This window comes from Octodon degus, unplaced genomic scaffold (assembly GCF_000260255.1).
Source record: "Octodon degus isolate 3935 unplaced genomic scaffold, OctDeg1.0 scaffold00010, whole genome shotgun sequence".
NCBI classification, from domain to species: domain Eukaryota; kingdom Metazoa; phylum Chordata; class Mammalia; order Rodentia; family Octodontidae; genus Octodon; species Octodon degus.
Genome location: NW_004524586.1, coordinates 3,722,864 through 3,735,871, shown reverse-complemented (window position 1 = coordinate 3,735,871; position 13,008 = coordinate 3,722,864). Strand labels below are relative to the sequence as shown.

At 44.9% G+C, this 13,008-nt stretch overlaps 1 protein-coding gene across 1 annotated transcript in view; it reads left to right on the top strand.

Annotated features, from left to right (window-relative positions):
* Positions 1 to 13,008, top strand: part of Blnk (B cell linker) — a 75,714-nt gene that overhangs the window by 27,054 nt on the left and 35,652 nt on the right. Inside the window, exons 2-4 of the mRNA XM_012513482.2 lie at positions 250 to 315; positions 4,497 to 4,546; positions 12,496 to 12,533. Coding sequence (XP_012368936.2) covers positions 250 to 315; positions 4,497 to 4,546; positions 12,496 to 12,533 — 154 coding nt within the window. The remainder of the gene's footprint in view (positions 1 to 249; positions 316 to 4,496; positions 4,547 to 12,495; positions 12,534 to 13,008) is intronic.

Here is a 13,008-nt window from a genome sequence, read left to right as displayed (position 1 = left end):
GTGCTGAGATTTCTGCAGCCTCCAGGAGACCCCGCAGTGCAGTGTGAGAAGCTGTCAGGTTCTGAAGTTTCTTGGAAGGCAAAATCCCATGGTAATTTTCAAATGGCCAGCTTAAGCAATATATCTGGTGCTATGCCCAGGGCTCTTTTATAGGGACTTTTTCCCCCTACTGTGCTGCATTCAAAGAGTGAAAACCTTTTTTTTTAAGTTTAGTTGTTAATATTTTACATTTCATTTTGTTTCTGACAGGCAACTTCAAAAGATGGTCAATGATATTAAGAACAATGAAGGTGGAATCATGAACAAAATAAAAAAGTAAGTCTCTACTCACATACTTATTTAGATAAAATAAGCCAGCCCGTGCAGAGCAGGGAACAGGCAGCTCCAGCCCGCTCAGCTTGTCCTCCTTACCTACCCTCAGTGACTCGGGCCACAAGCCAAGCGTGTTGGCGGTACTCAGGGGACTGAGGTTTTCTTTCTCATGCAGAAGCGGTGAGTTCGCCCGTTGAGAGCACCTAACAAATGTCAAAGCAAGACTCCCTTTGCCGAAATCCAAAGATGCTGAAAAACTGCCCTATAGCATCTTTGGGATGCTCTCAGTGTTGTGTGGATTTTTCTTTTTCTTTTTCTTTCTTTTTAAAGCAGGGTTTTGCTGTGCAGGTCAGGCTGGACTTGAGCTCATTTTTTAGCCCAGGCTGGTCTTGAACTCACAAAGATCCTCCTACCTCAGCCTCCTGTGTGCTGGGATTACTGACAAACCGTCTTTTCCTTGACTTCCCTGTTTTTCGGGGGTTTTTTTAAGACAGGGTTTTCCTAACTTCCCACCCTGGGCCTGATTTGTGATTCTCCTGCCTTAGTCTCCCGGAGTGCTGGGTTTGCAGGCATGCACACCACCAGACCAGGCTCCTTCTGATTTCTTAATTAGTGCCTTACAATATGTTTTTAACAGGAACTTGGAGGAAAAAAAGCTAGAACCCTCAATCTTTTTATGTAACAAACCCATCAAGCTTTACAAAAAGGAGAGAGGACAAGGAGAAGGAGGAGGAAAAAGAATAGAATAAAAACTGTACATGCCTTCACTTGCCACTCAAAATCTGAGTCAAGTGGAATGGGGAAATGACATTTTGTTAATTTTTGTTTTTAAATGAAAATAATGCAGTGGGGGGAAAGCAAGGGATTCAGAATTGTATGAAATAAAAATTCCCCATTTCCTCCATCTCCACCCTAACCCACTACCCAGAAACACATATTGTCATGAGTAAGTTCAGTATATGTCCACACACATGTGTATGTCTGCTCCCATGGTACATGGTCTGTACACATTTTCATCATGATATCGTAGTACATGTACCATTCTACCAAATTGCCTTGTTGGTTTTACTTAACATTATATCATAGACACCTTAATTAGTATGCAAAAATAAGCCAAACCCTTCTTTGTATAGCTGGCTGATATATTTTGTCTACTAGAAGTACATTATAATTAAGTGAACCAGCTATATAGAAGGAGACGTTATGGAGAACAGCACAAGGTTTGGAAATGACTTGATCCCGTCAAACTGAAATTCTTTCGCTATTTCTTTTCATTTAGCCATCACAAACAAGACTTCACTAAATACTTTTTGACAGGTTGGATGGCAGCTTCCTGTAGGGTAACTTCCTGAAATGAAGTGAAATTGTTGCATAGAAAGAGTAGTGCCTTTACGTTTTGATTACTAAGTTCCCACTCCCCAGATTTTGTGCTATCATCAATGGAGACAATCTCTTCATTCTTTCTGATCTTTCCTAAACTTAAATGCAAACAGTCACTTCTCAGAGGTCATCGTAAAGCATGGTGTCCTGCTCATGGGACAGTGGTCATCCAACGAAGAGAACTGGTCTTCACAGTCTGTCCCATGACTAGCTTAGACTCACGTGACTGTTTTCACTGTTGCCTCTCGTGCGTATGGGATCGCATTCTCCACGAACAAGTCTCGAAAGTCCCTGTCACAGTCGCTGGCAGGTCTGGACGAATTCCTGCACAATTTTCAGACTTATAATATGCCGCTTCTTGCTGCACAGAGTGCTCCTCTTTCCATGCCAGCCATACTCACAGCAGCCCGTTGTTTTTTTATAAGCAGAATGTATTTATTGAGAGAAAGAAAGCTCCTGTCCCGAGAGAGGGCCGGGGGTGGGGGACGAGCGGGTAGTTTCCTCCCCCAGCAGCCAGTTTTCCTGACAGTTTTTCTTTTTCTTTTTAAATTCCAACAGCCACCCAATAAGGTTCTAATTTATTTCATGTAACCTGAATCTTTGAAATGAAGGCACATAGAGACTACCATACAAATGCACTAGAAAATAATAACTATTGACCAAGTATCTATCGAAGTTCACTTTTTTAAAAATTTATTTATGTGTGTGTATGTGTGTGTGTGTGTGTGTGGCCAGCTCAGCCCACCAGGGGGCGGGGCCGGCTGGCATGTGGTGCTGGGGGATTGAACCGCGGTCCCTGTGCTTTGCTAAGCCTGTTCTAAGTAGGTGCTTTAGACCACTGAGCCATCTCACCAGCTCCTTGAAGTTCATTTATAATACACATAATTTGAAAGAACCAATCTAGTTAACGTTCAAGAATTGTTTTGTGAGTAATGAAAGGAATGCCAGCTCTGGACATCATTCCTAAATAATTACTCTTCGGAATTTGGGGATATTGCGTCATGTAGGAGACAACTAAATCTTTTGCAAATAGGAAGGGATGTAGATGTGGAGGGTTGGGAGCAGAAAAAAAGTATGTGTACTTACTCCCTGAGATGAATGTAAGCACTGTCTGCTGAAAACACGTACTAGAGTAATGAAAACATTTTTAAAAAGAAACTCTATGAGATAAAATTGATTTATGTATTAATTTATGTATTAAATTATTATGTGTTAATATATTTATATATATCACATACCTCTACACCAAGCACCACAGTCTTTGCACTGAGAAACTAAGGATTCAATTGATAATCTGTGAGTTTATCTGGCTATTTGAGTCAGGGTTTTCTGTGACAAGGAAAATAGCAACATCAAAGTCCTAGTGATTTACAACAATAAGTCTGACTGTTTCCAGCTCTGGGTCATCGGTGGCTCTTCTGGGTTTGGCTGGAACCAAATTTAAGTATGATTCGTGTGCCTTTCACTCTGGCTAAGAAGTAGGGGTGCATAAAAGGCCAAGGCAGCCCACAAATGCACATTTAGAGCCTCTGCTTGAGGATAGTCCGTATCACGTTTCTGACAGTTTCTATTTCAAGCATGTTCCCACTGTCTCTGAGAGAACCTTTTATTGACAAATCCTGTTTTTTCTTAGCTTGGAAAATATGGCCACTGTGGTTATGACCTTGGTCAAAGTCAGGGGCTCCCAGGTCCACAACGACCTGCAGTGCAGTTCTGCCTGAGGCCGGCAGCAGGTGCTCCCTTGAAAGAGGAAGCAGAGTTGAATGCCCCGTTCCTTTCCTAAAGGCTGTGACAGAGCTGTCACGCATCGATGGTCCCACAAGCGCAGCGTTGGCAGCTGCTGTGTAGCTGCCGCTACCAAGTAAAATCCTCACTCCATCTTTCATTCCTGACCTGCCTTCCCCCTCTCTGAGTTTGCCCACTGTTCCCTGAGGAGGAGAGGGCCTTGAGACCCCCCTTCTTTCTTTTACCATAACGATGGCACTGGTGGACACCAGTTGGCTTCTGTCTTTGAAATTTGACTGTTCTCATGAATCACGCCAAGTAACAAACCCACTTTTGTTTTATTTCCTTTCCCCCAACACTTCGGACAATCTTTCTCTCTGTAAGTTTAATATCTTTCCCAGAACAACCTGTTGAATCATAATGAGGATAAAAATGAGAAAAAATAAGAATTGCTATACATATACCAACTCTTTTGGGGGCAAAATTATAATTCTAGTTTGTAAAGTTCCTTAAATCAAACTTTTAGAAGAAGTGAAATAAGCCTTATATGTCATGATTACCTCTACATTATAAGGATATATTTTAGTAAAAAAGCCCACTTGACGTATTTTATTTGTATACATTTTAAATTTCTTTCAGCAAATTATTCTTAAACAGAAATAATTTTTTTTTTCGGAAGTGGGGATTGAATTCAAGCCCTTGCACTTGCCAGGGAAGCGCTTATTCCACTGAGCCATCTCCCCGGCCCTTGTTATCTTATTTTTAAAAGTATTTGTAAACTATTTTAATACAGCTCATTTTTTGGAAACCTTTCTATCAATCAACCAACCCTTACCTTCGGACCTCTGCACTCAGGGCCTCGTGGGGCTCAGAGAGTTTTCATACCAGGTGCTGGGGCGGGAAATCCCTCACTAATGACCTGACTACATTTACAATAGACGAAATCTTTCCAAGTGGTGGGTCCCAAAGAAGGCTTTCTTCTGTTAGCTGGCTGTGCTCTCTAGACTATGGGCTTATGTTATGGACCTCGGCCTCTTCTGTCCTACCCACTGACTCTTGGTCCGATGGCTGTTTTCTAGGTTGAAAGGCAAAGCACCTCCAAGAGTTCCTCGAAGAGACTATGCATTAGGTAAGAGTGTTTCTAAAATACTTTAACTGACTTTTTTGTTTGAAAGGGAACTGTATTCTACTCATTTGAAAATAAAAGATGTTTATTTTAACTTCAAGAATGACTGAAGCCATCAGGCATTTGACTCTAGTTGAGATGTAACCATCAGTCCATCTGTCCATCTGTCCGTCGATCCATCCATCCATCCATCCATCCATCCATCCATCCTCCTGTCCATCCATCTGTCCATCTACCCATCTACACAGCTACTTGTCAAACATTTATTAAGCATCTTCCCGGTGGTTCCAGGCATATAAAAAGGTCTGAAGTAGAAATACAGAGCTAGACAAGTTTAGTTAATCTCCATGTCCCCAGAATGTATCACCTGAAAGGGTAAATGAGGTGAGAAGCAGTTACATATAATTCTAGGGCAAGGAAAGCCACACAATCCTATGGAAGTAATAGCAACAGGACCTAATCTAATCTAAGACATGTAGCGAAGGGAGGTCCAATGAAAAGCTTGTTAAATGCACTCTTAAAGGTTTTTGAAGGTGCTTGAGGGTAAATTGTTGATAGTTCCTGGTTACTGGGTCCTTTGTGTGTTTCGTCCGTGTCCTCATTCCCATTCGAATCAACTTCGGCAGCGCAAGGGTTAGTCTTGAGATGGGTAGCGGATATGGCAGTGGTGAGCAAAGTCGAATATCCAACGCACTTTCTGGAGCAGAAGGGAGGATGGACCTCCGTCTTTTTCTGCAGCATTAAGTATAAAGATTGTCCAATTGTGGACAGGCCTCGTCAGTGCTTGGTAAAAACCACAAGGCTACAGATAATATTGACCATTCTTCTCTACAGAGCAACAGCTAAAACTAAATCGTAATCTTAAATGGTGATTTTTATTTTATTTTATTTTTTTGCCACTGGTCAAAATGGTAATAAATTAGGTTCTTGTGACCCCTTTGGGCACTGAAGGAATCTTACCACACTGGGAAACGCTGACCAACACCCCGAGTCTGGTCCCTGGTGCCACTTAGCCCAACTCAGTGCGTCACAGAATATTTATTGTCTGCATCCTGCCAACCGGTCAGCGAGTTCAGACAGCTGGGCAGAGGCTTCCTGTGCAGTTTGGACCTAAGAGAGAGGACCCTCTCCTGGGCATTAAAAGCTACTTAATCTATAAGTCAAGGAATGTCCTAACTAAATTAGTACAAAAGCATCATTTTCTCTAAGTTTAGAAAAGAGCAAAGAAAACAAAGCGAAACAGCTTAGATCTGTTAAGTACTTAAATCAAGGAACTTAGTTAAATGAGAACAAATTCTTTTTTTTTCCTTCCAAGAGTCTAAATGGTTTTAGTGGAAAAAATTATAAAATCGCGGAATCTTTGGGTTTACAAGGAATCAACATGTGCTGCAGTCCAGCATCCAATCTAGGGCTCAGCCCGCACCCCACCACTGAGCCCAAACACGCTCGCTTTCTGCTCTGACACATGGCGTAGTGGCCCAGGCTTGCGTGGTCCAGTGAGGGGAGCAGAGGCCTCCTGGACATGGGTGTGATCCACTTCCTATGGCTTCCTGGGTTTATTTTAATGGAAGCACAATGTAGGTCCCTAAATATTGCAGACAGTAGACGCAGAATTGTTCTGTGCAGTTTCAAAGGTAGCCTTAAAAGTTATTGGAGTATTTTCTTTTTTTGTTATTTAGTACAGGTTCTGTAGGGTCTACATGGTCTCACTACATAGGTCAGACTTGTAGTAATCCTCTTGTCTTCAGCCTCTCAAGTGCTGGGATTACAGACACAAGCCACCATGCCCGTTCTCAATAGCCATCGCTGCAGGGGGGCGTCAGGGCCGGCACAGCATGCAGGGGATGGAACCCCTGCCGCTGTGCTCTGCCTAAGCGGGCACTTCAGTCTGCTGAGCTATCTGGCCGGCCCCATTTGAGTATTTTCTTCTCTAAACATATCTTCAGGCACTTCAGTTATTTCACACATACTTCAACGCATTCGACACATATTTCATGCCCATTCTGTGTGGCTCTTGCCATGCTATATGGTGACTTAGGAATCGAATATAGTCCCCAACTCTAGGTTCTTAATGACTAGTGGGGAGTAAGACAGCACACGAGATCACTAACGCTAAGTGTGATTTACCGAGTTTCATGACTGTTACAGAGGAAAACAGCAGGTGCAGCGATCAGGAATTACTGTTAGATGCGTGCGTGCTTGGGGGGAGTGAAGGGGGACCTAGGCAGCCAGGAAAAGTCTCTAAAGGAAATGGCATTTAATTTGAGCTCTAGGTGATAGACATGTGCAAATATGTATCATTTGTAATAAGCCAACGGCATTGGATATGCTCAGTAGAGGTGCTGGGAGTTGGCGTCATACTTAGAAACCTACATGGGCGGTCGGACTCGATTTCTGGGTGGACAGCGCTGCTGACAACCCTTCCCCTGTCCGCTTACTCACTGCCCACTCAGGCCGTTCCTTTCCTATTTTGTACTCGGGTGAAAGGCAGATAACATGCGTCCATTTTCATCCTTTTGCCAAATCTTCCCTCCTTGAGAATCAGCCTTGATTTTTCCTCTTGTTTGCCCTTTTCAAAAACTTCCTCTTTGAATCCTGTTGACTCCGTCTCATAAATGTTTTGCAGGCATCTGCATCCCTCCGGTGGCCACAGCTCGGGTTCTTGTCGTCTGTTGAGTACAAGCCTCTTAGAGGTCTCCTTGATTCTTATTTTCAGCACGTACTAGGTGCAGAGTCATGGGTCTCGGCTGGCTTGTTTCTGCGTGTACACATAGCATGCTCCCATCGTTTCCCCTTTCTTAATTAATTAAAGAAAGATCTTTCTTAATTCCATGTGTCCTTAACTCATAAGCCTCAAAGCCTCCCCCTCCTACTCCAGTGCTCTTCTCTAACAGTGTCCCTTCTCCTTTCCTGTCATCTCTGCTTAAAATTTTTTTTCTAAATTCGTCATCTGAGAGAAAACATGCAACATTCACATTCTGACTGTAACTTATTTCCCTTAATATGATGATCTCTAGTTATATCCATTTTCCTACAAATGACATTTTTTTTGCATTTTTTCCCATAATTTTATTGAGAAACAAATAGCAATGAGACAGTTTCAAATCAAATTAGTAGGATAGTTTCAATAATTAATAAATTTCATATTGTTTTCTTAGTGTTTATTTGTTGTACAAGATACAGATATGATACCCTGTTTACAAACATTAGAACAAATCCCTCTATTCATTGAATTAAGAGAATGTAGCTGTATACTATCTTAACTATTTTGAATATACAGATACAAAATGGTCATTCATTTGTATCCCCCTTTTTTGTTTAGTTTTATCATTTCAATATTATAGGTGTGTGAATTCAGCAAAATATTCCAAAATAGTCCAGTAGTCCATAGTAGTATAGGGTCTGTAGGGTCTCACTGCACAGATCAGACTTGCAGTGATCTGCCTGTGGTCAGCCTCCCAAGAGCTGAGATTATCGGTGCGCACCATCACGCCCAGTTTCAGTAGCCGTCTCAGCACGCCCCAGGGGCAGGGCCAGCATGGCACGCTAGGGATCAAACCCCGGCCACTGAGTCTGCCTAAGCAGGCGCTTTAATCTGTTCAGCTATTTGGCCCATCCTAAAGATACGATTTTGATCTTTCTTAATTCCATGTGTCCTTAACTCATAATTCCAGTTCTCACCCCTCACCAGAGAGTCCTTCTGAAATACAATTATTTTCATGTCTCGCCTTTAAATATTTTCATTCCTCTACATCACCAGTGAGGAGGAGCTGCAAATCACTGAGCCAGATTGCAAAGTTCCTCAAAGCTGCCCAGTGACTAGCGGGGGACTTGGGATGTGTCACTCTTCTCACTTAGTCTTTTTCCTTTTGATGGGGACAGAATGAAGCATTCCTAGTGGGCACAGTGCGCAGTGACCCCACTCCTCCTGGGGAGTGGGGTACACACACAGTACATCTTTTTGTTTCCTTCGGGATGCTCCTATGTAGTATTTTAGAATAACAAAAACTGAAAACAGTCTTACATGGGAAATGGGAAGTAAAATGCGATCGATTCACATGATGCAATTGCAGCTACAGAGGATATTTATTCAACATGCACAGAACTCAAACCAGTATTCAGTAAAGAAAGCAAATTGGAGAACAATTCAACATATTTTCATGAGATACCACACATTTTCTGTGAATTCTTATATGTATGTAAAACTATTGAACAGTCTAGATGGAGGTGCAATGAACGTAAGAACAGCGAAGGGGGAAGGAGCAGGAAGGGGAATAGTTGGTCGGTGAATGGCACTCGCTTTGCCTACAACAACCTAATGTCTCAGAGAGGTGGATTCGTGTATTATTTGAATAGTCAGAGCTTTAGGGGGTGGTTCTGGAGGTGCCACCCAGGCCTGGCGCTTGCTGAGCCTGTGCTCTGTGCCGAGTACGCAGCACACCTGAGCTCTTGCCTCATCTCTTCCCTCCTTTCCCCGCTCCAGCTCTTGGTCCCCCTCCACGTTGCAAAAGGTCTGTCTTTATTATGTAGGTACTGATACAGGCCATCTCTTAGGTCTCCTCCAGGGCCAGCACTCTGCACTCCTGAGGAAACACGGATCTGTGGGGCCCACGGCCAGTGATGATATGACCCTCCTCTACCATCCTCTGGTGTCAGGAGCTTGTACCTTTCTAATCTTCCTGATGCTCAGATGTCTTCCCTTTCTTGACCTCAGACAACTGGTCTCTCCCTTCAAGTCCTTCAAATAGTCTTGATGTATATCTATATCTATATCTATATCTATATCTATTTTAAATTTTAGGGAAGGGCCTATAGGGTATTTAGGGTCTCACTACTAGATCGGACTCATAGCGATCCACCTGTTTACAGCTTCCCAAGAGCTGGGATTACAGGAGTGCGCCACCACAACCAGTCTCAATTGCTGTCTCAATGTGGGGCCAGCACTGTGCGTCGGGGATCAAGCCCCCGCCCCTGCTCCTGCTTGCAGGCGCTTTAATCCGCTGAGCTGTTTGGCTGGCTGATACATTTATATTTAATGTGTCTGGGAACATAGAAAGAAAGTCTAACTTCAAAGACTCAACAACTTCTAAGCCTTTGCTATACAAAGTGAAGTGTGATCCTCAGCCCGGCTGTAGCAGCAGCCCCAGGGGGCTTGTGGAAAATGTCAAATGCTATCCCGACAATAGAACTGGGTCACAATTAGAGTCTAGCAAACGTTCCAGGGAAACAAATGCACATTAAAGTGGAGAAACACTGCTATGTCTGTCTCTGTCCTTATTACTTCTCCTAATTTGAAAACAAGTGGATCCTCAAAGCCACTGAGGTTCCAAAAGCTCAACACTCCATCCACTCGTTTTGCCAACAGAGCCTTGCCCAGTCACCTTGGTTTTATGCTCCACACGCAGACACTCAGTTCTGCCCGAATCACCACGACCACCTGCCCGCTGCCCTCCCTGCCCTTCCTTTCCTCAGCCCTACTTTATGTCCCTGGAGCATTTCTAACTGCTTCCCTGGTGCCTTGCGGTCCCTGAGAAGCCACAAGCCAAGGACCTCAGAAGTCACAACCAGTCTTCAGAGATCCTTGTGCTCAGAGGTCTGACTCCCACAGGCCCCTGAGCACAGGAGGCCTTGGAGACTTGGGTCACCGAAGCTCCTGAAAGTGCCTACCTCTTCTTCCTGGACATCAGACATCAGAAGCATTTCCTCTTTCCAATCCTAGGGGTAAATAGCACCCCCAAAACTGCTTAAGCCGGGAGTGGGTTGGGTTGTCCTTAGTGATGACAAACTTTTGAGGGCAGAGGATGAAAAGGGCTCATACTGCCCGAAGGTTGGTGGGAGTCACCACAGTGCCTCCCCTAGTTAGAGTGCAGGACAAAGCTTGTGGTGCATGAATAATGGAGACTTGGCATCTTAGGGATGCAGCTCGAGCCAGTGTGTAGGCTACTGCTTTTAGTCAAATTTTGCCAACCAGGCCTTTTGTCTCTGAAGAATCAACACTGCCTACAGGGGCCTCGTGGCCCGTCAACCAAGTGTGCTGGCCTAAGCAGCAGGCAAAGCTAGCTGTACAAAGGGAAGGTACCCTTTAGCAAACTAAAAGAAAATGTTATTGAAAGTTTCTACCACAAAGAAATGATAAATATTTGGGGCAATATGTTTAACTTAGGACTGGCGAGATAGCTCAGCGGACTAAGTGCCTGCTTAGGCAAGCGCAGGGACCGGGGTTCAGTCCCTGGTACTACATGCCAGCCCTGCTCCAGGGCATGCTGAGCTGGCCACTGAGACCAGGCGTGGTGGTGCACACTTGTAAGCCCAGCACTGAGGAGGCTGAAAACAGGAAGATCGCTATGAGTTTGAGCTGCATAGACAGAAACAAAGAAAAAATAAAAATTATGAAAAATGCAAACCTTCCATGAAATAATCTTAACCAAATTTAAAGTCTTTACAATACAAGAAGGTGTCAAGACACAGACTAAAGTCATGAAAATTTTATTTAGTGAAATAAAAGCAGACAAATTCTGACCTGGGCCATTCTCACTTCTGGGTTATATCTGCACGCTTCGTGGAGGGCTAGGTGCTTACATGAGATTTCAGTGGTGGGAGCCAGAACTGACAGCCTGACACCCAACCGCCATACTTCCTAGTCATGTGGCCTTGGGTAGGTTTTTCAACCTCTCTTAGGCTCAGTCTCTTCAACTGTAAAATAGAGAAGTAGCCCGCACATAGAGCTATTGTAAGGATGCACATTATAGCACATGATCCAGCAACTAGCACATTGGAATTGCTCAGTAAATGGAGTCCCTGGTTGTTATCCTGATTTCTATTTGTCTCATTTATTGCTTCATAATTTTGTCAGTTGATGGAATGCAAATGCAAAGTACCATCCAAATCCAGAGACAAACAGGTGTGCTTTCCCTTCCAGAGACACAAGAACTGTGTAATCCTAGTTAGAGCAGCTCGAAGTAATATGGCTTCGAGGCCCCCACAGCACATCCGAAAGCCCGTAGAAAAGGGTGGATGATTCCAATGGGAGGCTCTGGGGAACACTTTCTGGAGGAGGGGTTTCCCAGGACAAAGGGCAAGGGGCTGGGGAACAGCAGGCCACTAGGTGGCATGAGCACGTGCCCTGTCTGCGACAAGCCTCAGTCTGCTCAAGGTTTTTGAGAAGGCTAAACGGATGCGGAGCTCAGATGCTGCTGCCTCCCGTGTGAGCCATAGCTGAAATTCTGTAAACAATGATGACGACAGCAAAGCCAAACTTAGAGCCTGAGAGAGTCACAGCCGTGACCTCCTCATCTTGCAGGTCTGAAAAGCGAGACTCAGAGATGCTTGGCAGCTTCCTTACGCTCTCCAGGGAGATGGGGCCAGAGCTGAGGACTTAGTGTACCTGACTGTGTACGCAGCGCTCTTTCTACTTCACACTGATTCACACAGTGATTCCAAGACAGCCCTAGAAGCCACAGGAATGGATTTCAGGGCTTTGCCGCGTTGCCGTAGGTTCCAGAAATGTCCTGTGACAAAGACAGGCATGAGAAGTGCTATTGCTTTGCCCCACTGGGATTTCACTTATGGCTTTAAAAATTATTTTTAGAAACAAAGTCAAGGGCTGCAGAGATAACTCACTGGACTAGACAATGAGTTAGACAAGCACAAGGACCTAGGTTCGATCCCCGGTACCACATGCAGTGCCGGCCCCATCCTGGGCATGCTGTGGCAGCGCACACCTGTAATCTCAGCACTGGGGAGGCTGAAGCAGGTAGATCACAAGAGTCTGAGCTGCCTAGTGAGACCCTGTACCAAATACATAAAAAAGAAAGTCAAAAGTGAACAGGCATAGGACAGGGCCAAAGGAAGCGCTCCAAGAGGCACAAGGGAGGGAAGTCGTACGTGGGGTGGCCCTGGACAGTCTGCAGCTGAGGGTCACACTGTAATCTGTGCCCTTCGTGCCGTTTCAGAGAGCCCTGCTGATGAAGAACAGTGGTCAGACGACTTCGTAAGTACTGGTTCCCGGGACTGAGCAGGCAGGTACAAGGGCCCTGGGGGCCTCTTCTGGTTTAGAGGCTTCTGAGCTGCATCCTGGTGTCAGCTGCACAGCCCACAAGGAGGGTGTGGGCAGGGGGAGGCCCCTCGCAAGGCAGCCGCCGTCTTATAATGGCTGACGACACTGTCCAATCTGCACGTCAAGCTAAGGACACTACTGCGTTACCGTATTTAATTTTCCCCACAGCCCCCCACTCCGCCTGTGAGGTAGGTATTCGCGTCCCGTCCTCAGCGCTGGAGCTCACCGTGTGCACGGCAGGGCCACATAGATGTCAAAACATTTCCACATCATTTGGCAAATGCCTCGCCTTACACTCTCCAGCGCTCTATGGCCCCTGACTCCTGTGAAGGAGCCACTACAGCAGTTCACGCAGGAGGGAATCGCCGGGACCAGACACGAGACGCTTAAGTCACTTGATTCCCGTCCA